Source organism: Vespa velutina, chromosome 2 (genome assembly GCF_912470025.1).
Source record: "Vespa velutina chromosome 2, iVesVel2.1, whole genome shotgun sequence".
Taxonomy (NCBI): Eukaryota; Metazoa; Arthropoda; class Insecta; order Hymenoptera; family Vespidae; genus Vespa; species Vespa velutina.
The window spans coordinates 11,884,254-11,910,718 of record NC_062189.1 but is presented as its reverse complement, the minus strand read 5'-3'; the positions used below and the strand labels follow the sequence as shown (position 1 = coordinate 11,910,718).

Here is a 26,465-nt window from a genome sequence, read left to right as displayed (position 1 = left end):
ATTTTTCTTCTCTTTAACTTTCTTAATGTAAGAAAAAAATCAATTGAGTAATAGCGATGCATTCGATATGCAGTCATTTAAATATCATAAGATTTCATCTTGATTATAAACGATATCGTACAGATGATCTATGATCACTCTGATGGTGCATAGATCGATGGATCTATATGAGAGATTCTTAAACTTTAATGATCTTCTTTTCAATGCCCTCTACACGATTCACGGCTTCTTTACTTCTATTACGAACAAATGTGATGTCATGTCGGTAATATTCGATTGTCGATATAACAGTTCTACTATAATTTGCATTATCAATTGTTGTATAAAAAGATAATTTGATAAAATATATTAATACATAGTTTTCATAAAAATTAAAAATCGTATATTTTTTTTATAACGTATTCCACATTTTCTTTTCAACGCTCTTTATACGATTTACGACTTCTTTACATTATTACGAACAAATATGATGTCATGTCGGTAATATTCGATTGTCGGTATAACAGTTTTACTGTAATTTGCATTATCAATTGTTGTATAAAAAGATAATTTTGATAAAATATATTAATAGATCGTTTTCATAAAAATTAAAAATTGTATATTTTTTTTTTTTATAACATATTCCACATTTTATAACGTTCAACACCATAGCGATGAAGATATTCGGTATTTTCTATCGCGTCGCTAGTAATCGGTAATTCGAACGCTTTGTGGACATAATCTTTACTAATAATCGACAAATAAACTGGAAATTCGATATTGAAATTTAATATAAGATTTCCCTTCTCTTTTGGATTTTCTGGTAAAGGTAATCCTTCCCCTTCGATAATCTTGCAATATTCTGGTCTAATATGAATATAGAAATTATTTGAAATAACTTAAATTTTATAATTAAATTTCGAAATAATGGAAATGAATGAAATTCCTAAAGTAAATCACATTCTTAAAAGAAAAGAACAAAAAATAAATCAATGAACATACGTGATAACAGAAGTTATCGGAACTCGAAATGTTCTATCATCGATGGTATTAACAGTAATGGTAGTTCCTGTAAGAGCTTCTCGCAGAAACACATCAACAATCATGTACAAATCGGAATCTTTCCTTTGAAATGTCTCGTGGGGTCGATCCTCGACAATAAAAATCACATCCGCTAAATCGACGTACAATTTATCATTGAATATTACTTAGATATTATCGTACAAAGAATGAAAAGATTTACCCGATATTTTGCTTGGACTCTCATCACCCATTTCTGGGTAAATAATTTGTGTTCTCGTTGGTATACCAGGTTTTATAGGTATTGTCAAAATCTCTTCCTTAAGTTCCGTTTTTATTTTATTATTATCAACGAAAACATATCTTTGAATTTTTATTTTCTTTGTTCCACCAAAAAATACCTATACATAGGTAAAAAAAAAAATAAATTTAATTTATCAGAAAAGACGTCTCTCGGTATTGTTCAAATTTATTTATACTAATGAATCGACAAATTATGTATATTTTATTACAGCTAATTTTGTATTCTATACTTCTAACTATAATTGCTAATATTATTGCAAGAATATCTGTTGATCTTTTATTATCTCATAAAACTGGTTACTCAACTCTTTCTTTTTTCTTGTATACATACGGTGAATATTAATAATAACATTTTTGTCGATGATACTTTACTTATAGATTATTTCTAACATTCTCTTAAAATAAAGAAAGTCAAAAATTCATAGAAACGATGAAACCAAAATATCTTATTCGAAACAATATTTAAGATATTTAGGTCATTTAGAAAATTCGTAGCAGAACGTTATCATCGATAACCATTGTAGAATATTTCTGTTTCTAGTACAAATTTCTAGTACAAATTTCTAGTACTATTTAAAACAGAATACCTCTTGCAAAGTAAGCTGTAAGCTATTTATCACTGGCTCTTCCTTTTTTTTTATTCCACGACCTTCTGGGAATTCAAATAATAACTGTGGCCGTGTTAAATAATCCAGAATATCACCATAAGGATTATCAGTACCAAAAAATTCTCTAAAAATATTTGTATCGTAAAATTACATTTTTATTTTCAATGATAAAAACATATTTATTTAATGAAGAAATAATTTCTTATGTACCTATAAGTTCTCATCGGTTCTCCATGATAAACGTAAGGTTCGATAAATCCATTAGGACCCGGAACTCCACGTTTTAAACCTTCCTCACCATACTGATCGTATACAGCCCTTTTCAGTGGATTCGAAAGTACATCATATGCTTCAGCTATCAAGTTAAATGTTTCAAAACAAGCATTATTCCCTTCACTTTTCGGGTGATGACTTATTGCCAATCGCCTGAACCTGTATAACAAATATATATGATATTTCGAAATAAATTTTATCGAATTATCGTTTCAAGTAATCCTAATTAAATTGTTATCAATCGATTTGTTTATCTATATATATATATCTTATTAATTTAATTATCGTAAATATCGAATGTAAAAATTTAACGTATAATTCTGTTGAAGATAAAGATATAAATGAAAATTCGTTAAAATGTGATTACTATGAATACTAATTATGACATGACACAATTGTAAAGAATAAATCGTCTTTTTATATATACATATATGTATATTATATATGTATATCCATCTTACGCTTTTTTTATGTCGAGGTCATTAGAATTTTTGGTCAATGACAATACACCATAATAATCTAGGCCAAACTTGTCACAAGTACAGCAATCACAGGACATTTGTCCGAGTTCGTAAAAACGTTCGTTGAAATATCGATTAGGTCAAATTAAAATCAGTGAGCCTGATCGTACCTTTTTGACTCTATGACATGATCTTCTGCGTGGACCATATATTTACGATACAAATAAAGAAAGAAACGAAAGTGAAAAAAAAAGAAAGTTGGCGCATCGTTACGCTGAAAAAAATTGTTCAATTGTTTCAAACAACGAATGTGCTTCTCCCGACAACCAAGCAAAGAATACCTTCATTCCTATGTTAGCTTGGTGATTATTACAAGTACCTCAAACGCATCTGATACACATCGACTATTGTTAAACATTTACTATAATACCATTGAAATTAGCATTTTGCGAAGAATTTAGCTGTTTGAAAGTCAACTAACTAAGGCATCGCGATGGAGAGTCATGTATTTGAATGTATCGTTCAAAAAGGTAAGATTATCATAGGATATTCGAGTTTTCCTACTTAAACCTCTATAACGCCATATAATTTTCAAAATAATACGTTTATATACATGTATTTTTGAGGTTTGATTTCAATTTATCGTCCCGAACTTGTTATTTCATATCGGAAGTTATTCATGTTAAATATAAGTTATACTTATTATAATATAATTCTATACATATAATTTTTTTCATATTATATAATTTTTGTATAGAGACAAAAAAGAAAATTGGGTTATAAAGAATTAAATATCACACCATTAAAATTTGAATATTGTGAAAACTTTAGTCGTTTGAAAATTATCCGATGAAGACATTGTAATGCAGAATCGTGTATTTAAATGTTTCGTTCAAAAGTTAAAATCATCGTAGGATATTCGAATTTTTCCATATAATTTTCTATAATCCTATAAAATTTTCTAGTAATACGCTTAAATATTTGTACTGAAGTATACTGTATTAAAGTTTTTCATTTCAAGTATTAGTTATGCTTAATATATAGTATAATTATACTAATATAAATAATATTATAATTTTCATATTATATAATTTTTTTGTTGTAATCTCGATATAAAAAGTGAATTAATATAGGATTAAACGTTAAAATATACAACAAAATATTTAAGTACTATCTCATGTCTCGTATGATTTTCGCATTTTGTAATTCTTTTTGTTTCTTTTTTTTTATATCTTATTTCTTTTTCTTTTTTTTTAATTCCTCTCATTCGTTCGTAATGATCGATGCTAATTTATCACACATCCATAATGCTTCGTTCAAGGTGACTCATTGTGCTGCGAATCTAAAGAGAAATAATAAAAATAGATTAATATTATGGTGCCTTGTTCACAGACGATACAAAGCTACGTGATTCGAGAAATGTCAAAACAAACATCCTATCACCGATCTCGACGAAGAAAGAAGCGATTTATTTGACTAACTATCCTACTTATCGTGGAAGGGGCTACGTAAGAAGCAATAACAAAAACAACAGTAACAACAACGCCATTATCGAAGATCGTGCTCTCGATTCGTCCCGAAGAGAGACATTCGTTGTTACCGAAGACGACAAAGAGAATTTTATTGGGAAACAAGAGGATCGTTTGAATAATTTTCCATCTACGAAGCGACAAGAGATATTACCAACATTGTTGTCTTTCGACGAGAAAAATAACGAAGGGAATTCACTCAAACGAAAAATTCCACGTCCGGCTAATGCTTTCATGCTTTTTGCGAACGAATGGCGAAAGAAACTTGCCAGTGAAAATCCTCGAGAATCTAACAAGGACATCAGTGTCAGGTTTAATATCCTTGTTAAATATTGTTCATTCGTTGTGTTAATAAGTCGAGTTGATATATGTATGCTAAATTATCAATAATTTACTTTTTTTTATCATAATAATCTAATTTTCGTTTCTTTAATTATCTATTAATTAAAAAATAATTAAAAAATATCGGAACTAAATTGTTCGCTAATTGAATCTGCTACATTGTTTTTGTTGTTATTATTGATGTTATACGATTTCTCGATATCCGTCGGCCTGCAATAACGATTTTTCTTTATCTAATCAGACTTGGAATCCTTTGGAAGAATATCTCGAAAGATATGAAGGAGAAGTACTTCACATTGGCACGAGAAGTCGATGCAGAACACAAGAAAAAATATCCTGGTACGTTTTTTTTATTATTACTTGATTCTCCAATAATAGACATAGAATGATAAGTATTAATTAAGATAAACTTTTTCACAATTAAACGTATTATGATGTTTCGATTTTCAGCACGTTAACGTTGAAAATTAATATTTACAAATCGTAGATGAAAACAAAACCAATACGTTCAATATAAATAATACTAATATTAAAAACGCTATACGATATAAAAGTTCTTACAACATATTCTTCAAGAACGATGTTGTTAATAGAATTTACATATTATACATATATATATTTTTTTCTTTTATCTTTTTTCTTCTTCTTATTTATTGATAAAAAAACTTGATAGAAAAGTGCACTCTATAAAAATGTACTCGTCAAGAACATCGCAAAGTGTGAATTGTCTCACGTTACTTTATTAACTCGGATCAGGGATGAGTGCATCGTCATCATTGTCGTCGTCATCATCGTCACCGTTGACGTAACACGACAGGACGATGCATGCAGGCAAGCGGACATAGAACGATGCTGATAGCCTACTGAGAGATATAAAGCCGAGTGGCAGCTGCTCTACTCGTCATTTGCGATCATATGTTTAACTTGCATATTCGAAACTAACTTTTCGCGATACAAATAGCGATTTCCTAGAAACAACAACGTATGGCGTGTTGCTGCCAGTATGTAATGTTTAATTTGACGTATACAATGTGTCAACAACAAAAAATATATCAAAAGATCCGTCAAAGTTTATTATGATAACTTTTATTATTATTTCTTTTTTATTTTTTTGCAAAGAAAAAAGAAAGATAAATAAATAAAAAGAAATATTTCACCTTTTTTAATGATCATTTCATACAAATATAATATAGAATTCTTTTTTTATAATTCTATTTAAAAGAAAAAAAAAAATAAATAAATTAAAAATATGAATCGTCAAATTCAAAAGCCCAGTTTGTAATTTTCGAAAAATTCTATAATTATCCTTTAATTAGGTTAATACATCCTTTCCATTCACGTTAATACATCCTTTTGATTTACGTTAATACATCCTTTCCATTCTTTGTCTGAAGCAATTTTCCAAGGCCATTCCGTTATCGATTTCTTAATTACACCAGCTTTGTATAAATTATAAGATCGTAACGAAGTTTTCGATTACACATGAGAACGGTAACCAACTCGCCGTCTGGAAAATTTGCACGAATAATCGAGCTTCTCTCTATTTACCAATTAATTCAAATCCTTCGTTACAAAAGGATCCATCATCCGAGTAATCGTTCCTTTACGGAAGGATATCCGACTTGCACTTTTCGTTGCATTGCCTATGATATTAGAGTACTCTATTGAATAGACAAAGGGAGAAAGAAAGAAAGAGAAATCGATCCATGTAATCAAACGATTCGTTAGGAACGATCGGTAAGATTTTCTGAAACTAGAAATAAGTCGACAGACTGATCTCCGAGTTGATTATCCATTCTCGTCACTATGAAAGATATGAAGAGAGAGAGAGAGAGAGAGAGAGAGAGAGAGAGAGAGAGAGAGAAAATAAAGAATGAAAAGAAAGATCATCTTTCGATCATGTTGAGAGCAAACGAAGAATGGTCGATATTAGATTTGCTTTCGTCAAAGTAGAAATACAGAGGTGAAAGAAGCAATGTAAAAGAAAAAGAGAGAGAGAGGTAAGAGATATCCTCGGTCGAGTTGACGAGAAACGTGCGGGAGGGAACGGTAGAGACCGGAGGTATTGATTGCGACGCGGGTCTAGGAACCTGTCCGATACACGACCGCGCTTCTACCTGCCTGCCTACACCCATGGATCAGGCCGATTATGCCCTCCGTACAACCGTACCTCTCCTCTTTCTCTTTCCTTCCTTTTCCTCTTCCTCCGTCGTCGTCGTCGTCGTCCCTCTAAGCATTCACATAACGTCACATATAGCATGTATATATTAATATATATGTATGTATTTGTGTAAAAATATAGGTATATATATATATACATATCTGTGTGTATACGTGTTGAAGGATATATGTTTTTTTATTTTAATGTCTCAGATTTGATTTAATCATTTAAAAATTATCTAAAATAATAGAATGTTCTCGAATAAAACATATATATATATATATATATATATATATATATATATATATATGTGCGCGCGTGCGTATGTGTGTATGTGTGTGTGGGTCTGTGTCTGTGGTGAATGTATATGTATTTTTTCTATTATCTAAATAATTTACAATTAATGTGAAATAATATAGAAAGTTTTGTTGTGAAAACAGATTTATATGTGTGTGTGTGTTTTTTTTTATTTTTTTTTATTTTTATGTCTCTGATTAACGAAATATTTTCTGTCAACTAATATACGTATACATTAGATAAATTTTCTGTTGTTTGCATATATAGTATGTTCGTAATAGATATTTATTATAGATGCATATGTATATATAAATATATATATATATATATATATACACACACACACACATATATATATATATATATATATATATACACACATATATATCTGTTTATCAATAGATATCTATAATATATAGGTATATATAATGTATATATTCGTTTTACATTTAAGAGTATGTATTTTCCGAATACAGGTGTTATGTACATATGTATGTAGATGTATAGATCGACATAGACAGGAGGAGTTTTAAACGTGCACGAGCGCACGCGCCAGCTGAAGTAGTCGCAACTTATCACTGAAAGTGCCGAACGAGCGTGCAAGCGCATAGATAGGAAAAGGGTGACGCTCGAATCGATCGATTTCTATCGCTTCTGGCACCGTTCGACGATACCGTCCTACCTCGTTCTCGTTGGCAAACGTTAATCGTTAAAAGATTTTTCATTTTCGAATAAGACAAAAACAAATAAAATGAAACATTAAATGTATTGATTGAAAATCATCATTGAAATTTAAACAATATGATTAGACGAATTTAATCGCTTATCTTACTCATATGACAATCGAATTTTTTTTTACAATCGGATCGATTAGATCTAATATGATTGAAGATTTGATAGAACTTTATCTATCACAATTAAGATGTTTTATGTATTATTTAATCATGCCCATAGAGAAAGTGAAAATAATTTCAAGTAAAATAAAAATATACAGATATGTGAAGAGTATCTTTGAAAAAGTTAAAATAAAAACAAATTTTTCAACAATCATACTTGAAATAAACAAAATCGATATAGTCCAATCCCAATTACAGGGGACTCAGTGAGTCCTATCGAAAGAAAAATGCATGTTAATACGTTTGATCGTTTGATATAGATTAAACGAATTTAAACAATATTTTCACATGGAAAAAAATGAAAAATAAAAGAAAGAAAAAATATTTAACAAAAATAACAAAATCAATGGGCAGTCAAGATAATCTATGAAAAAGCAGGTAAAAAGAGAGAAGAGACAGAAACCGAGGTCGAAAGGTGAAAAAAGAAAAGGGAGGAAGCCGAATGCATTTTCAATAAGACGCAACGAGCGTTTTACGTTAATCGAATCGAATTTTTACAAGAATGTAAAGAATATATGAAGTAATCATTCGACAGATATATTTCTATCATTTTTTTTTTCATCTTCATCATAGTCTCCGGATCGACGCAGCACGACGGCGCCGAAAGGGCGGGGAAAGTCGGCTTCGTCGGTGACGAGCGTAGCGTTAATCCATCGTCGTGGCGCTGATGCTTGGTTGAAATCAGTGCGAGTAAGGTGCACCGTGAAGCAGGATCGTTCTCTTTCTTTGTCTCTCTCTCTTTCTCTCTCTTTATCTACTTCTTCTTCTTGTTCACCTCTTCGTAGAAGAGGATACCAAGGAGTCATGAGAATGAAAGAAAGAAAGAGATAAGGAAAGAGAGAGAAGGATAAATAAATAAATAGAGAGACAGCAAGTACCGAAACGAAAAAGCTCTCGGCTAGTCTCGTAGAAAAAAAGAAAAGAAAGAACGAGGCAAAAAAAGGGAAAAGGAAAAAGATAGAAAAGAGATAGACTAGGAAGATGAGGGTGAAGGGTGAATAATAAGGAAAAAAGAGAAAGAAAGATAGAGGGATAGAGAGAGAAAAAGAAAAAGAGACTCGAAGGAGAAGAGAGTAGACTAATAGTCGTAGTAGAGGCGGGAAGAAAGGTGTCGGTGTGTTGACATCTCTAGCCTCGGAGGGTGTCTCATGTGCGCTCTACGTAACTCCACGGCTAGCTTTGGGGCTGTTGCTGGAGAAGGAAGAGGAGGAGAAAGAGGAGGAAGTGGAGGAGGAAGCCTAGTTTCGAGCATCGATCTCGAACCATCGGCGCAGCTACTGCTGCTGTTGCTGCTGCTGCTGCTTCTGCTGCTTCTACTGCTGCTCCTGCTGCTGGCGCCGCCGCCGTTGTTGCTGCTGGTAAAGGAGGAGGTACTGGTGGTTGTGGCGGTGGTGGTGGTAGTGGTGGTGGTGGTGGTGGTACTGCTGCTATGAGAATGGCGCGAGTGCTAGAGGAAGACGCGAAATCGTCGCATCCTCCGTTCGTCGGAGGGCCGCGACAGAAGGACGACGGTGTGCCGCTCGTTGAAGAAGCGGTAGAGAACGGGCCGGTGAACGTTGCGATTCGATAAACGAAATTTATCAGCTTTTAGCTTTTCTCCGAATGACAACGTAGAAGACGCCCTCTCAGCGTCTCGACGTTCAGGTTCGAGAAGGATGCTGAACAGAGAGAGAACGTCGTCACCGATATCGACTACAACGAGGATCACGATGAGGATCACGAAGACAAATAAAAAGAGGAGAATAACGAGGAAGTTGCAGGAGAGGGCTGAGCGTACTTTGGGTCTTCCCGATGGAATGCGAGCAGCCGATCGAACGGCACGACTCGAAGGCGATGTTCCGCGTTTTCCCGCGTAATCGCGACCGCCTCGCTTGACCAACGGCGGTAATCTCGCGGCGCGATCAACGAAACAGCCAAAATATTGAAGAAAGTTTCGACGACGATCCTTTGGCATCTTTCTATCTCTCTGTCTTTCTATATCTCTCTATATATCTATCTATTTATCTATCTATCTATCTGCTTCTCTCAAAAGACTTTCGAACGATCTTCGAACTCGCCGATATATCTATTTCATTTCAAAAGACACAACGCCGACCTTAACTTTTGCCGTTCGTGTACGATGTCCGTTCAAAGTGAACATTAATGTCCTTAAACGCTCCGATGTAACGACAAAAATCAAGACATATTCACATATTGATAATCCACGTATCCTCCAATTAAACAAAAAATATGGATTGCTGCAACTACGTCGAAGCGTACACACCTAGTGCTCATTTTTATCAACAGCAACAACACCATCAACAACAACAACAACATCAACAGCAACATCATCAACAACAGCAAGCCTACTTTTACAACAACACTAGCGTTGCCCCATACGCAAACTATGGTACCACACCGATTTCGAACATGCTCGAGGCTAATACACGTTATAATGCTGTCCTTCCGGCTGCTTATCATCCGACAGGTAGATGTCTATTCAATGAGAACTCACGCGAACTTCTAAAAGTATACACGCGATTTCAATCGACCTTTTTTATTTTTTTTTCTTTGCTTCTCATCACGTCTTTCTCCCTTTAAGCTTAAGGGCTTCTCCCTTAACCGTAATGAAAGAACGTCGATAATCACGAAGTGCTTCGGTCTCCCGTAAAGCATCGTTTTATTCGTCGACGTCGAATTATTATCGCGCGATAGTTCGGTTGATAAACACGATCGATCGGAAGGATGGGTCGTTACGGTTAATTGGATTGACCTCGATCGTAACGTCCAACGAGAATGCTATGATTTACTTCTCCTCGAGAGAAGGATGCGTCAAATGATGGAATTCGCAAACTAAATCGATGATGGATGAGACGATAATTTAATAATTAAAAGAATAGATAAGATGAGACAAGACGATACAAAAACAATCTATTTTTACGGTATCTTATCTGTTCGCAGACTACGTCTACAATCCCAAGGAGGCCCGAATACGAAAAGCTATGCGCGAGCAAAGCCGAGAATCCTCAAGACGCTCGATCCTGCAGGGCACGGTCGGGAATGCACAGGAATCTCTTGGAGCCTCGTCGTCAACAACGACGGCGACGACTACGACGACGACGACGACGAGGACGTCATGTTCATTGGCTGATGAATTCTTGGATCAACAACAACAGCGGAATCATCTTGATTGCAGTGCTGCGGGCTTGACCAATTACCGAACAGAGCAATTCGTCGGGCAAGCTCATCAACCGCATCAACATGATCAACAGCCAACGATACAAGAGTCTTGGTGTCCAACGGTAAACGAACCACGTTCGAAATATGGATACAATGGCAGGGGACTAGAATGGTATACTGGTATTAATCTTGAGGTTGACGTTGAGCAGAGATCACGACTCGCTATGCAACAATATCAACTTCTTCAACAACAACAACAACAACAACAGCAGCAGCAGCAGGAACAACGACAACAACAACAGTTTGGTTTGGGAAAACAACCAATAAACATTATCAGTTATCAAGCAGCAGCCGCTACCGTTGCAGCTGCAGCTAATCTCGGGAGAGAAATTAGACGTCAACAGATGCTTGGAAGCTACCAACTTACTGGATTCCCTGAAGAACAAAAGTGGAGTCCTTATCAGGTGATAATCTAATTGATTTCCATCAATTTGAAAAATTAATTGACATATTCGCTACTGTTATTTTTAAAAATTGTAATTATTATTAAAGCACTGTCCTTAATGGTCATTCTCGTGGTTTTCAGAACGTCGCGCATACACATCATCAACATGTAAGACCAATCCAATTACCCGCTCCACCGCAAATTATTATTCCTCATGTTAGCAGACAGGAAACTACTACTCAAGGAGCATGGGGTCATTTCTGCCACAATTTGCCAACGTGTAAGTTTAAACATTTCATTGATATTAATTAAGTTAAACGATTCTAAGAGTAATATTTTCCTATTCAGATGTCCCTGGTGTGATCCGTAACGTTACGATGCACGGAATTCGGCAAGCCATCTTCTTGCGAGATAGTACGTCCAATAGACAGGGCGCAGAGAATCAATCGCAAATACCATGTATTTCACGAAAACGCGAGCTCGATAACACGCGTGACCTGTCTTATCCGCCACCGGAACATCAGGTATTTATCAAATTAGTCATATACGAGTAATGTTGATACAGGTGTAATTACGAATATGAGAAAAAGTGAAACGACATTAGCGACATATATTTTCAAACTTTAGCAGATACTCACAGAAGCATCTACATCAGCGATACCCAGAAGATGTGAGATAATTGAAGAAATGAGATGGCAAGCGAATCCGGTAACAGGTTCAAGGATTTTCAATGGATTATTAATCCCAGCGACGGTAAAGTAGAACTTTTTAGAGAAAAATTGATAAATAATATTTTAACTCTTTACACCATCATAAGGTCACGTGACAGTAATATTTTTTTCTAGAATTCTTAAATCATCTCTGACAAAACATTTCGTTCAGTTAATATAATAAGATTAATAGGAAACACAGTTTTATAGAAAACTTGTTTTGAATATGTACCTACATGTATAAATGAGGATATCGAAAGTAGACGAACAAAAAATCAAGTTAGAGATTGGCCAAGAATAAACTAGAAAAATAAATAATTATGAGAAAGAATTAATTTTTCAAAGAATACTTTAATTTCATGTCAGTAGATGACGTCAAAGAGACCAAGAGATCAGGAAAAAGACCATGATCATCATTCCTCCGAGAGCTTTGAATCGAAGAAGCCAAATTTGACACAACCCTTGCCCGGATTTCATCAAGCTTTTGGCTCGACAGAGATTGGGAAGTTCTCGAGATCGGAATATTTCGCGAACATGATCGGCGATAAGAGTACCAGCGCAGAAGAGGATAAGAAAGAGGACGTAAGTCAGATAGTGGCCGCGGAAGTGAAAGGCACGGTGGTACCAACGACGATGACGACGGCGACGACAACGACAACGACGGTAACTTCAAATTCAACGAGAAGAAACTTTGACAAAGGAAAGTTCGAAAATGAAGTCGTCGGAGCCGTTGATCCGACATCGTCTTTCGATGTTGCCAATCAATGTTCGAGCAACAACATTTTTCCAACGTCGTTGTCATCGTCATCGTCATCGTCATCGACATCGACGTCAACCGATGTTTATTGTGGACAGCCCATCATCTCGCCTTGGCACAGTCCGCACGTCGGTCCTGTAGGTAGTGAAATTTAAGTGTATTATCCAATCAAAAAACAAAAAAAAAGCAAAAAAAAAAGAGATTGCGAACATTTTCGCGCCATTTTATTCGTTACGTTTTAGTGGTCTTCCCGTCGAGAATCGATCGATCATCAAAGAAGGAAAGTGATTCGGCTTGTCCGAGAAATGTGTGCCAATGTATGCTAACGATAATGATGATGATGATAGTGATAACGATGACGGTAATAGTATCGTCGTTAATGTTTTTGGCAACACAAATAGCATTTTTATCTGTGGATAACATGTATATGTCTATGTACACGTATATGTACACAGGATGAAAAATATAACGTAAATCATCATTTTTCTCCTCGAAAAAAATCTTTTTTTTTCTATTTTATGTATAATTTATAACTTTACGAAACGATCACAATTTACCTATTCTTTTCTTTATATATTTTATTAAATATTTCAAAATATGTAAATATAGTCGCGTTATATGATTCAGTCTGTACATTCGATTATCGATGATACAGTCAAAGAGACTACAGGAAGATATATATATATATATATATATAAACACACACACATAAATATATTTATAATTCTTTCGTTAGGAAAGAAATGGAGTTGTTCTCTTTGGTGATCGATCGACGAAAGACTTATCGTCTTGAAAGTTCTAACGGTCTCTTACTCTCTCTTTCTTTTCCTCTCTTTCTCTCGTAAATGTGACTTAGATACTGAGTACCTTATCGAGAAACTAAAATCAATATCAAAGATCGTATGTCGAGCTATAATCAAAATATATACATATATATAATATATGCATATTATATATATACATATTATATCGAAGTTGATTTATCATCAATCTGTAAGAGGAAAATAGAACAAAGGGGAAGGAAGAAAAAAGAGAGAAGAAAAGAAAACGACCGACGAACGTATGTTATCAAGTAGGATTATTAATTAAGCGAGAGCACGTATCAACGCGCAAATCAAAAAAAAAATAAATAAATAAATAAAAAGAAGAAAATTAAAAGGAAAAGAAAAAAGGACGATTAAGATGATCAATTTTACGCGCTGACGTTGCGAACATGAGAAGGAGAGAAGCCGACAGATAAGCGTCTTTCTATTTCTGACAAATATTTCTCTAAAGGAATGCACAATTAATCGCGACCAGTATTCGCTTACGGAGTCGTTAAAAAAAAAAAAATAAGATAAATAAGAAAAGAAAGGATCTTTTCTTCCTACTGGAAGAATGATCTTAACAAAAAGAAATAATCTTCTATCTCTCTTTCATCTGTAATATCTCTTCTCCATAATGATATTATGTTGATACAACGTATGCAACATAAAGTATCATATTCAATTTTGAACGTTATCTTTTATTCGAAATATTATCGACACCTTTATTTATGTATTCAGTTATGTTCATGTTAATTTAAATTGACAAACGAATGAGTTATAATATTTTTTATGTCTTGATTTTACGTCTTGTAACGGAAATCATTTATTATAACATATAATAGGCACATAAAGCATTAAAATTTTCACCGGAAAGAGAAAAAAGTAAAACATAAAACTTATATGTTCGTAAACAACATTAAAATCGTAGAAGTGTCGATTTAAGTTTCGTTTATTTTATTTTCAGAATTTGAGATACAATGTTAAAAAATTGAGGTTATAAATTGAACGTGACAATTTACGTTGTAATATACATAATATTAATCGTAAATCATTCATCACTATTTCCGTAAGCGAAGTGTGAACACGTACCGGTGCAAGTTTCACTTGTATCAATTGATCGATCGATCCATCGATCAATCGATCAATTATATAAATTTGGGATAAATTCGTGTCGGGCATACCCTGTACCTACAATGGGACCAAATTAACGAATATTAAAGAAAAAAAAAGAAAAAAAAAGAAAGAATCAAGGAACAATGTTTATTTTGCGTTCACCGTCGCGCTTGCGTCCTACGTATTGTCGCACGAAGCGTTCTCTCATTCTGTTCGCACGATCGCTCGAAGATTCGATTCCATTGGCCAAGTTTTGACGGCAAATCCTCGTTATGATATTCGGATTTACCAAAATAATCCACGAGAAAGATCTATCGCTATCGATTTACCGAAACAAATACAAAGAAGACTTTTACTTATTCCTCTTAATTAATTATACATAATCATCATAAGTAGCGACATGATCGATTCGATAGAGAACATATTTATCGATAGATTAATCTGATAAATTTTTACATACGAGAACATACGTCTTAACTTATTACCGTTGTTGTTGTTGTTGTTATTATTATTATTATTATTATTATTATTATTATTATTAGTATTATTATTATTAGTATTACTATTATTATTAGTATTATTATTATTAGTATTACTATTATTATTATTATTATTATTATTATTATTATTATTATTATTATTATTATTATTATTATTATTATTATTATTATTATAATTATTATTATTATTTTTTATTATTATTATTATTATTATTATTATTATTATTATTATTATTATTATTATTATTGTTATTATTATTATTATTTTTTTTTTCTTATTTTTATTTTTATGAAATACAATGACGTGTAAAAAAATAGAATGAAAGATATCGCAGCAGCTGTGTTCAGATTCATGCGTAGTACAACTTAAGAACGTTCTTCCTTCGATGTAAGAATTCTTGCAGTAAGAGATATACGAATTATAAAAAAAGAAAGCAAGATATATATGTATGTATAACGAACAAAGAAGATAACATCGTGACAAATTTATTATATACAATTTTATAATTATTTCCTCCTTTTTTCATTTTTTTTATTTTTTACTTATTAAAATTTTTTTTTTTTTTTTTTTTTTTTTTTTTTTGAAAGACGTTGAAAAATGACGATAAAGAAAATCACTCGAATCAGGAGATGTAACACATATCGAAAGGAAGAAAGGAAAGTCGCGTTTGCCAAGCTCAAGATAGTCGCGTAATTTTTATATTTATTTGTTTGTTAAGTATGTTGTGTTATTTAAAAAAAGCTATATCGAAACAACGAACGACGGTTAAAACTATAGAGATGTAACGTTTTGGAGGTAAACAATTTTGCATTATTGATCATTTATTATTCGTGTAACGTTCGATTTCGAACGGAGCACAGTTTTGATATAATCATCTCTACAAAGTATTTTCATTATTAATATAATGTTTAATACAAAATTTAGAATTTCTGACGGCAAAATATTACATAGGAGTATGTATTAACACTAAAATACACATATATACATAAACACCGAGAAAGACACACGTGTACACAGAAATGATAACACAATTAGTAAAGCATTGGTGAACCATGTATTGTATAGATATATGAGTTTGTTTTTTCTTTTTCTTTTTTTTTAAAGAAAATTAAAAAAAAAGAAAAAAGACGATGTAACATCAACTTGTCATAGCACGAACGATACTCGCGAAAAGTCCTAAGTTCGAAAGGTCAACAATATGTATGTATATGTAAGTATGTATATGTGCACACAGCGAAGGAAAAACATTTGAAAATAGATGACAAAAAGATTCAATAATTTTAACAAAATAAATAAACGAACAAAATTTATGGCGATCCAATGTACAGTGAGTGAACGAACGAACGAACGAACGAACGAATACGCGCGTGTCCGTGCGACAGTAAAGAGAACGAAATATTATAAAATGCATTTTATTTTCTTTCCTAGATCCCAGAAGGGTATCTATCCGTTCCAACAATGTTTCCTTTCCCTATGGCATGTCAAAACGTCTTTAAAACACCTAATGTGATCGACGAAACGAAAAAGCAAGGTGAACTCTTCTCACGAAGCGTTCACGATGGTTATTATTGGTTCACCAAACAAGCTGACAATTCGATTGCTAAATTTTCAAATGATAACGCAGTAAGTACGAATTTTTATATCGATAATATAGTATTATAATATTACATCGATTATATCATATAATAATCCTTTCATTTTTTATTGTTCAATTTAATTTTATTTTTGTAACCAAACATACTATAATTAATTTTCGTAGTTTCTTTTCAATTAACTCTGTACCATAATTAATTTTCATAGTTTCTTTTCAATTAACTCTATAATTAGATTTTTTCTGCTTTTGATATATCCTATATATTCATATATATAGGTATACATACATATATGCTTTCAAAGTAATTTTCTAATAAAATTCTATTGATTTGTTTAATTAATTAAATGAAATGTCATGTCAAAGGTGATCCCATAGCTTAAAAGGTTGATTGTTAGTTGATATTCAAAGATTAAGTTTTGTTAAGTATAAATATTATATTTATTGTTAGTATAATACAGTTACATATTAGTATAACATTCAAATTTTATATTATCTACATAAATTTTCTTTAAGCATGAACCAAAATTGGACTATAGAGGATGAAATGCGAAAAATAGATCAGTTATATAAACAAATACTAATCATGTCTTGTTTTTATAATTAGATTTTATCCAAACTTTGGAGAATACATCTTTTTTAATACTTAAGTATCAAACCAATTTTGCGAATCAATATCGTTATCTCATACCTTTCATAACTTTCTGTAGATAAAAAATAGATTCATTATATTTTTTTTTATATCACTTTTACTCCTATTAGAAACTTTTCTAATAGGAATTTCTTCAAGAAATGTTATAAATTTTATTTAAAAACTCTTAAAAATAATTCAAATTAACTCTGAAAAATTTAATTACAATATTCAGTATGTTAACAAATTCGTATTCTGCATTTTAAAATCTATCAAATCAGGAATTAATTAATTTTCATCCAAAATGCATCAATTTGATATAAAAAAAAAAGATAATTTATTCTTGTTGACCATAGAATGGTCTAATCAAGTAATTAATTGATCTTTTAGATACCATATAATATTATATCGGCGCAAGTAAAAAATACTAATATAATATAACCCGCAAATAAAAAAACTCAATAATAATTGAAAATGAACGTAATTATATATTTTTTGAAAATTATAAATTATTCCATAAGATGGCATATCAGATGTCCTTAGAATATATCTAAAATTTATTAAATGTGTGACATTGATTAATTATATTTATTAATTCAAATTCAAACTAGAGATTGTATTACATGCGCTTTGTATAGATTGAATTAAGCACCTGTAAAGCGCGTTAACGTACCTATGGTATCTAAAAAGTTACTTGATAATTATTTGATTAATTAATTAATTGACGGTATCACTTTATTCTGTTTCTTTTGAAAAGTATCAGATTTATGTAAAAAAGAAAAAAAAACTTATACGCAGATATATACAAGGCCACCCGATTGTATCCATCATACTAATGAAGGACACGAATTTCACGAGAACGCAACGATCGCTCGTTTATCGAATATCGAAGCACTCCTCCATCGTTACAATGGAAAATGTTGTATCCTGATCAACGAAGACGATCACGTAGAAGATCAGAAATATATTCTAATTGGTACGGACAATAGCGACGACGGTAGTAGTTACATCGAAGAGGACGAAGATAATGAGAATGTCAAGGTCAACGAAAACAAGTCTTGTCGTTACGAAAATAATCGAGAAGAATCTTCGCCTAAATGTTCCGACGAATAAACGAATTTCGAAAGTTATAATTAATCGTTTTTTATCGTTTGAACTAATTAGTTTAGTCTCGGATCTTTTTGCGAATGAATGAACAATTTATCAATAACGTTGCGACAAAGCATTTCATTTCTTCGTAACGACGGTACCCTCTAGAATTTATCCAATGATTATATTCAATAAAGTTTTATCGATTTATCGATGTTGTTCTATTCTTATAGACATTATTTTATTATTTAGAAAAAAAAAAGAAATAAATACATGAAACATAGTTATCGATCGTTTTAATTTTAAATAATAAGGAGTCCAGACTATTCAACGATTAATTTGTCAATGTCAACATTTGCAGATCTATTCGATCAAAAATAAATTCAATACATGTTAACACACATTGTTGACCGGTTATTATATACAAAAAGTAATGTCTTTCACCGAGTATGTTCATAATTAAATTATAATCGTTATTGAAATATTAAAAATTTTTTTTAATTCTAATCAATAAAGTAATATCAAAATTAAACAAATACTATTAAACGCAATAAATAATACTATAATAAAAAATAAAATAAAATAAAAAAGCAAAGCATCGATCTGTTTCATTTAAATAAGACTCTAGACTATTGAATGATTCATCTGTCAATATTAACATTTATAAATCTATTCGATCAAAAACAAATACAACATATGTTAACATATATTATTAACAAGCTATTATATGTAAAAAATAATGCGTTTTATTGGCTATATTCATTATTAAATTAAAATACATGTGCGAGTACACTCATGACCGGTCAAAGACGTTAATATCAACAAATTAACTGTTGGATATTGTAAATGATAGTTATCCATAATTGTACAATGAGTAAATATGATTATTAAGATCATGTTAAGATGTCCGAAAGGAATAACAGCGCATTCTTCGACCAAATCCCTTTTTTTTCTAGAAAATACAAGAGGAATACAATTTGTAAACAATGAAGAAAAATGTTGATGGTGTTATCGAAACGATTAATAAAGATACTTTATGAAAGGACAGCAGGAGGGAAAGCGGAAGAGGCAGAGAAGCCACAAACGTGATAAACTTTTCCGGGCTGTTCTTCTAATCCAAAAAAAGATGCGAGCTACCTAACGGCAGGTAGCTATATTATTATATGGGGGATCCTGCTGTAAACCTCCATGATTCACCGAAGCCATCACGTGGGAACTCTAAAAAGTTTTATTGCCTTTGCCACTGGGAAAAACGCCGAAAGATCGCAAGATCTTTCTGAAGGAAGTAGAAAAGGTAAACATTCGTAGATTTTAGGTTGAATTAGGACAACTATGTACGTTTGTATATTTGTATATAAACGTACATTAAACATTTAACAGGACCAAAAAGTTTTAGTCAAAATCGAATATCGGTTTTGTTTATTTCGTCATTTATTTTATAATTTTTCGAAAATGATTTTGATTGGTCTAAAAACCCGAGTATCAGCTTTCTCCATTTCGTTAATTATTGTCGAATTATTCTAAAATTTATCTTGATGAGACTAATTGTTATTTATCCATTTAATGTTATACGTATGAGTAAATAATTTAATTATTAAACTAATAACTTTGGTAGATATAATAAATAGATACATTATTTGATAAATATATGATTTGTTTTTTGATCATTTCTTAAAACTGATATAATGAACAAGAAATTGACAAAATTCTAAACAAATTCATTCGAATATGACGCACACAATTCTAAATACAACAGAAAAAATTGAGAAATTCTACCATCATCATCAGTTCTCAATCATTTAATCAACTTATCCAGAAGTACTAATTCTAATATGTTAAATATAGAATCGACAAAATTCAAAACGAATTAATTCGAATACAACAAACTTAAATATAACAAAAGAAAGCGACTTATTAAATTACTTAATAAATAATTTTTTTCATTTATTCGATCAATTAATTCAAAAGTACCAGTTTTAATATATTAAATTAGAAGTTAACAAAATTCTTAACAAATTCGTCCGAATATAAAGATCCTAGATATAACAAAAGAAATCAATAAATCAAATTATTTAATAAATAATTGCTTTCTTAATCATTTAATCAACTTGTCCAGAAGTGCCATTCTTAATATACTACTAAAAACTCAAAACATAAATTCGTTCGAATATAAAATTCTATCGATTAAGAATTTTTATCTATCGTCAGAAAACTTCATCAGCTTTGCAGACAATTCATGTTATACGAGTCTCAGGCGCAAACATATCCTTGTCGACTTTATATATGTATATAAACGCACTAGTAGAAATCATGGCATGATACTACAAACAAAAAACGGTCCTGGTCAAATGTTCCTAGCCAATAAAAGATTGTACAGCTCGTACCGTGAGACTGAGTCTATGTTGATTTTAGTCATTTGAGATGAAAAAGTACGACTCCGAAGACTCCACCTTCGATGCTTACCTTGCTGACTCCTCAGCATCAAAAACGAAGAACGAGCTAACAATAGCATATATATCTTTCGAAATGGAAGACCAATAATCGATTTGTTTTTTATCTTAATTCACAATCCAAGAAAACACCCTAAAGGAATTAATGAACATAAACGTGTGTGGATACGTACGATAATGGAGAACACTTTCTATAAGATTGTTACATCACCGAAACATCACACTGTATCTTGCTTTAAAATCCTTCACGTATATATTTCTGGAAAAATCAAACAAGAAAGATATTTCTTGAGTAGCACTAAACAAACATAATATAAAAATATAATAAAAAAAAAGGAAAAGAAAAAAGGAGAAAAGATAATAAATTAAATATACGATATAATAACAAGATCGCTGGATATAATACTTGATATCTAACCTCGAAGAAGTCAAAGAGAACCGATAGAACGAATTAAGAAAAGAGTGACGAAGTAAAACGATCGGTTGAAACCTCGTTGCTCGTTCACGAATTGATACCGCGAAGTCCGGAAGCGAGGTCACACGAGGGGGTCACACATCGTCTGCCGTTGACGAAGAAACTTCAGGAGGAGCTGACGATCGGTCAAGTTGATGGGCGGACTGACGAACTCTCCGTCTACTACACGATGAATCAGCCAACCATGATGGGATCGTAAACTGAAGTCGATCGTCGGTTGGTTTGCGAGTAGGATTAGAGGCGGTGACAAATAGCGTCCTTGAATGGCCTAGAACGAAGAGGGGACCAGTGAAATCGTTTCGTTCGGTGTACCAAGCAGTTTGTAGGGATTACAGCCAATGCAGAAAGAACATGGTACGTACTGCCATGTTTGCGGCAATATCATGAAGAAGAGAGAGAAAAAGGAGACGGAGAGAGAGAGAAAGAGAGAGAGAGAGAGAGAGAGAGACCAGGCTCTTTCTAATTCCTGGCTCTTAATTAGCACCTGAGGAGCACCGTAACGGAGTTGGTCAGCCAGGGAGGATGGTGCCGTTTCTTTTAGGAGCCGGCCACCGCCAAGAGATAGAGAAGGAAAGGTCGTCCAGGAGAAACTGAGAGGTGTCGCCCGTCAGTCTTCGGCTCGTCTTCGCCGGATAGTGTGAAATATCGCGCCCAAGTGTTACGAGTCCTGGCCACGAGGGCTGGTCAGCAGTTGAAATCGGTGTTGCTAGGTGCGACCGACGACATCCGCGTTCAACGTTCTCCACTCCCTCTCTTTTTCTTACTTTTTTTCTTTCTTTCTTTCTTTCTTTCTTTCTTTCTTTCTTTCTTTCTTTCTTTCTTTCTTTCTATCCTTCTATCTATCTATCTATCTATCACTCTCTCTTTCTTTCTTTTTTTTTTCTCTCGAACATTCATTCGTATCTTTGTACCAGCTTTTCTGCTTTCTATCTCTTTTCACATCGACCTTTTTCTAATCGTTTATCACATTCGTCAACTTCATCTAATTGAACTAGCGACTTCGGAGAGGGAGAAACGTGATTTGATTGATCAACGAGAAAAATTAAAAAGAGGGAGAGAGAAAAAGAAAAGTAGAAAGATGCAATCAGGCAATACGAATCTCGGTATGTCTCCTGTACATTCTTCCTGTCGAGAAAAAGATCGACAGAGAGGACAGGAGCGACAAGATACCGAAAATGAACATGAATTAGAACAAGAAGAGGATGGTGAACAAGCTCGAGCAATGTCTAAGGAAACCAATAAGAAATCAAACGATGATCGAGATTCTTTGTCCAGGCAAAATATCTGCGTTACGTCGATGTCCTCCAATCAGAACTTACCCCTATCTCTTTCATTAGAGGACAGAGAATTATGGACTAGATTTCAGTGTATCACTAACGAGATGATCGTCACGAAAAATGGAAGGTAAGAATGCTGATGATCGAATTTTTTTAGTTTCTACTTAATCTAATTACTTAAGTCTGATTGCTATCGCACTTGATCATCTAAAATTTAAAAATATATTCAATCTATCATTATTCATTTACATTAATAATCATCAAATATTTTTATCATAGAGAATATAGAAAATCTTCTTCAATTTATATCTATCAGAAATTAAAATTATAAAATTGTTTAAATATTAAACTTTTCGAAAATGATAAGACCTTTTAAAAGGATCTTTAGAATTTCCAGGTATATTCGAAATATACTTTAAACATTGTAATTGATTTTTTTTCTAACGATCAACGTATCTATGTATCTATTCTTATTTACCTGGCATGCTTTAATAGTCAAGATTGAGTAGGCACGCGCGACTAATGATCGACCCCGAAAAGGAATATCTCGAATGAAAGAAACATAATTCGGTTGGAGAATAAAAACCTATAGTATTGTGTCGGTAATAAAACTTTACGATACTCACGATTCTTCTTCGTAGAATGTTCGACGGTCGGTCCAATGGCACACCTGCAACTTCTGAAGTTTTGCCGGCGGACTGTCTTCAAAGAAATTTGTTGAACAACGATATAGATCTCCCATGCACAAAGAAAATAATATATAATAAAATGAAAAATCACAAAGTTTGTGTAATATTATTTTTTTCTCTTATGAAATATTACTTACGAAAATAATTCATTGTAAAAAATAACAATCATTTTTATTAATCATCGTAATGAAATGAAAGGATATTTAGAAGAAGACAAAGACAAAGTATATGAAAAGTAGAACACAAAGTTGTAAATTAAGCTAATTGATCTAATAATAATGCCTAGCAGATTTGCTTCTTGCACTACCAACGTATATTATTCACTGATAGAATTCTTTTCTTCTATTAACAAAACTGGCGTGGCTCAAACTTTAATTTAAATGAAATATCGTTGACTTTTCTCCCTTTAGACGAATGTTTCCGGTGGTTAAAGTATTAGCACAGGGCCTGGAACCAGCAGCCATGTACACTCTTTTACTTGAATTCGTACAAGTAGATCCTCATAGGTGAGAATATTTATAACTCTAGCATCACATGATATCATTTATATATTTATATATATATATATATATTATATAAAAAAAAAACTCTATCAAAAAATAGATGGAAATACGTAAACGGTGAATGGGTTCCCGGTGGAAAAGCAGAAATCGCACCTCCAAATCCGATTTACGTTCATCCAGAGAGTCCAAATTTTGGTGCTCACTGGATGAAAGAAGCAATATCATTTGCTAAGGTGAAACTCACCAACAAGGCTAACGGGAATGGACAGATCATGTTAAATTCGCTACACAAATACGAGCCGCGTGTGCATCTGGTTCGAGTTGGAGCCGAAGAACAGAGAACTGTAAGCAACGTTCCGCATCATTTTACGATTTTGTATACGTTCTTAACAAGAGAAGTTTGCATTACGGTTTCAGTACGTTAGAATAAGTCGAAACATGTTTAGTCAATATGGATATAGGTACCTATGCGTTTCTACGTAAGTTCGAAAACGTCGAGAAAGAGAAAACGTTCGAACGAGTAAATAAGATTTTCTGACTAAATGTAAGAGTCATCGAGTCAGTGACGTATAGAAAAGAAAAAAACAAGATAAAATAAAGTATGTTTAAGGATTGAAAGAATTCCGATTATTGCAGGTTCTCACCTATCGTTTTCCTGAGACACAGTTCATAGCAGTGACAGCATATCAGAACGAGGAAGTGACAAGCTTAAAGATAAAATATAATCCATTTGCTAAAGCTTTCTTGGATGCAAAAGAAAGACCAACTGACACTCAAACGTATCCTCAATGTGAGTCTAATATACGAATAACATTGAACTTTCGACGCATGAAGTACGACCAACACATTGCCATTTGAAAATTGTAGACTCAAGTGCTTGGTTCATACCGCAGCCAACGATGGGATGTGAGTATAGTACATCCGGAATAATGGCGCCTCAAAATCAAGCACAAAACGTCGTTAACAATCACCTTACTCATTCTTACACCGTTTCTACTAGTGGACGTAGAAATACTTGTAGGGTAACACCATATTCTTTGAGACACAAATATGCTCAAGATGGTTTGTATAACAATGTATTTAATTATCTTCCTGTAAAAAAATAAGAAATAATTGTATTTTATTTAAACTTCAGAGGAACACTTAGATCCATATGGGACCGTTCCACTCCTACATTCAACGACCTATGTAACACCATCCAGTTGGTCACCACGAAGTCCGGAATCCTTACAAAGTTTAAATCCAGCGTGCATACCACCTCCACCTTCACAAGAATGGGCAGCTTCACCTTCGCCATCACCAACATCTTCTTCGCACACTACACTAGCTAGAACGGTCGTTGGAACAATGACACCGACCAGTGTGACCGGATGTACACTTTACGTCCCAGCAAGTTTACCTTGCAATTCAATGTCACAGGATCATCCCCATAACTCAGACTCATCCGCTTGGATACATTCCATGGCTCTATCCGACCAACAACATCATCAACAACAGCAACAGCAACAACAACAATCCTATTTAAATTTAAATTTGCATCTCCATCATCAGATGCCACCTTACACTACGGTATCTCACGGTGGACTACATCACGTTTTACATCCAACCGATAACGAAACAATTCCTTCAGCCAATCCAGCAGAATATTCGATTCATGAGTATCATCATGCACCTGTATCTCCAGTACAATCGACGACACCTGATCAACATCTACACAAACAGCAGCATCACAATATGCAAATGTTACATCTTCAACCTCTTTCACAAACCGAAACTACGTCACCAAATGCTGGAGAATATGATGATCCTTCTAAGGAACATCAACATGTACCTGGTGTTTGTCCTAATCAAGCTGTCGAAACCCTAAATAATGTACAATCCGATGATGAACGCAGGTGCCTAGCTGTGGTGATAGATCGTCACAATCATCATCGACAAAACAATCAACTGACTAATACCGATCAACAAACTAACGCTTGGACGCCTTTGACACCACCACCTGCTCCTCAAACAACGGCTATTTGATTTACATTTATAATACATACGAGCAAATAATATATTAGGTGGTTTCTTTCTACGAAACTATATATATATATTCGCATATATTTGAACGAAAGTTCTAGCGAGTATCGACTAGCGAGTAATCGGATTTTCAAGTGGCCTTAGATAATAATATTTTTCATTAAACACTTTCTCATTTAATGATTCATATATTTTCGCATCGTTGTTGATCCTACGAAAGCTTCACGTATATCTTACTTGTAAGTATACCTTTCCATAAATATAAATATATCACTACCTACAGAAAAAAATAACACGTAAATCATATATATTACATACTGAATTTTATAAAATTATATTTGTTTATATTATTACAAATATATAGAAAGAGATAGAGAT

General features: G+C 32.9%; 4 protein-coding genes across 7 annotated transcripts; 3 read left to right on the top strand and 1 right to left on the bottom strand.

Annotated features, from left to right (window-relative positions):
- Nucleotides 1–611: 611 nt before the first annotated feature.
- LOC124947199 (dnaJ homolog subfamily B member 13-like) lies at nucleotides 612–23,597 on the bottom strand. Its single transcript, XM_047489016.1, has 8 exons — nucleotides 21,540–23,597; nucleotides 21,295–21,380; nucleotides 2,645–3,986; nucleotides 2,121–2,342; nucleotides 1,890–2,034; nucleotides 1,223–1,400; nucleotides 982–1,153; nucleotides 612–846 (listed from the first exon to the last, which is right to left on the bottom strand). The coding sequence occupies exons 3-8, from the start codon at nucleotides 2,740–2,742 to the stop codon at nucleotides 612–614; spliced, it is 1,050 nt and encodes a 349-aa protein (XP_047344972.1). The 5' UTR covers nucleotides 2,743–3,986; nucleotides 21,295–21,380; nucleotides 21,540–23,597.
- On the top strand, nucleotides 3,138–5,667 carry LOC124947198. Its single transcript, XM_047489014.1, has 4 exons — nucleotides 3,138–3,174; nucleotides 4,037–4,479; nucleotides 4,757–4,854; nucleotides 5,272–5,667. Exons 1-4 carry the CDS (start codon nucleotides 3,138–3,140, stop codon nucleotides 5,369–5,371), a joined length of 678 nt encoding a protein of 225 aa, XP_047344970.1. The 3' UTR covers nucleotides 5,372–5,667.
- Nucleotides 8,558–18,869, top strand: LOC124957683 (putative mediator of RNA polymerase II transcription subunit 12). 4 transcript variants are annotated; one of them, XM_047514839.1, is made up of 9 exons: nucleotides 8,561–10,336; nucleotides 10,810–11,150; nucleotides 11,238–11,492; nucleotides 11,615–11,753; nucleotides 11,822–11,997; nucleotides 12,101–12,226; nucleotides 12,553–12,765; nucleotides 16,789–16,983; nucleotides 18,381–18,867. In XM_047514839.1, the coding sequence occupies exons 1-9, from the start codon at nucleotides 10,099–10,101 to the stop codon at nucleotides 18,693–18,695; spliced, it is 1,998 nt and encodes a 665-aa protein (XP_047370795.1). In that variant the 5' UTR covers nucleotides 8,561–10,098; the 3' UTR covers nucleotides 18,696–18,867. The 4 variants fall into 4 exon arrangements, with proteins under 4 accessions (XP_047370794.1, XP_047370793.1, XP_047370795.1 ...); XM_047514838.1 differs by having other exon boundaries at nucleotides 8,558–10,336; nucleotides 10,810–11,492; nucleotides 12,104–12,226; nucleotides 18,381–18,869; XM_047514837.1 differs by having other exon boundaries at nucleotides 8,560–10,336; nucleotides 10,810–11,492.
- LOC124957684 (T-box transcription factor T homolog 1) lies at nucleotides 22,009–26,465 on the top strand. Its single transcript, XM_047514842.1, has 6 exons — nucleotides 22,009–23,000; nucleotides 23,973–24,068; nucleotides 24,166–24,409; nucleotides 24,702–24,855; nucleotides 24,933–25,127; nucleotides 25,201–26,465. The coding sequence occupies exons 1-6, from the start codon at nucleotides 22,675–22,677 to the stop codon at nucleotides 26,088–26,090; spliced, it is 1,905 nt and encodes a 634-aa protein (XP_047370798.1). The 5' UTR covers nucleotides 22,009–22,674; the 3' UTR covers nucleotides 26,091–26,465.

Bases quoted from the DNA above. Each gene is read 5' to 3' on its own strand.
- LOC124947199 (XM_047489016.1), bottom strand. From the start codon at position 2,742: ATGTCCTGTGATTGCTGTACTTGTGACAAGTTTGGCCTAGATTATTAT. The intron at 2,343-2,644 runs GTAAGATGGATA...TTTGTTATACAG, and splicing joins GACCTCGACATAAAAAAAGC to GTTCAGGCGATTGGCAATAA. The intron at 1,401-1,889 runs GTATTCTGTTTT...ACCTATGTATAG, and splicing joins TACAGCTTACTTTGCAAGAG to GTATTTTTTGGTGGAACAAA.
- LOC124947198 (XM_047489014.1), top strand. From the start codon at position 3,138: ATGGAGAGTCATGTATTTGAATGTATCGTTCAAAAAG. The intron at 3,175-4,036 runs GTAAGATTATCA...CCTTGTTCACAG, and splicing joins TGAATGTATCGTTCAAAAAG to ACGATACAAAGCTACGTGAT. The intron at 4,855-5,271 runs GTACGTTTTTTT...AACTCGGATCAG, and splicing joins ACACAAGAAAAAATATCCTG to GGATGAGTGCATCGTCATCA.
- LOC124957683 (XM_047514837.1), top strand. From the start codon at position 10,099: ATGGATTGCTGCAACTACGTCGAAGCGTACACACCTAGTGCTCATTTT. The intron at 11,998-12,100 runs GTATTTATCAAA...TTCAAACTTTAG, and splicing joins ATCCGCCACCGGAACATCAG to CAGATACTCACAGAAGCATC. The intron at 12,227-12,552 runs GTAAAGTAGAAC...TCATGTCAGTAG, and splicing joins GATTATTAATCCCAGCGACG to ATGACGTCAAAGAGACCAAG.
- LOC124957684 (XM_047514842.1), top strand. From the start codon at position 22,675: ATGCAATCAGGCAATACGAATCTCGGTATGTCTCCTGTACATTCTTCC. The intron at 23,001-23,972 runs GTAAGAATGCTG...TTCTCCCTTTAG, and splicing joins ATCGTCACGAAAAATGGAAG to ACGAATGTTTCCGGTGGTTA. The intron at 25,128-25,200 runs GTTTGTATAACA...TTTAAACTTCAG, and splicing joins ACACAAATATGCTCAAGATG to AGGAACACTTAGATCCATAT.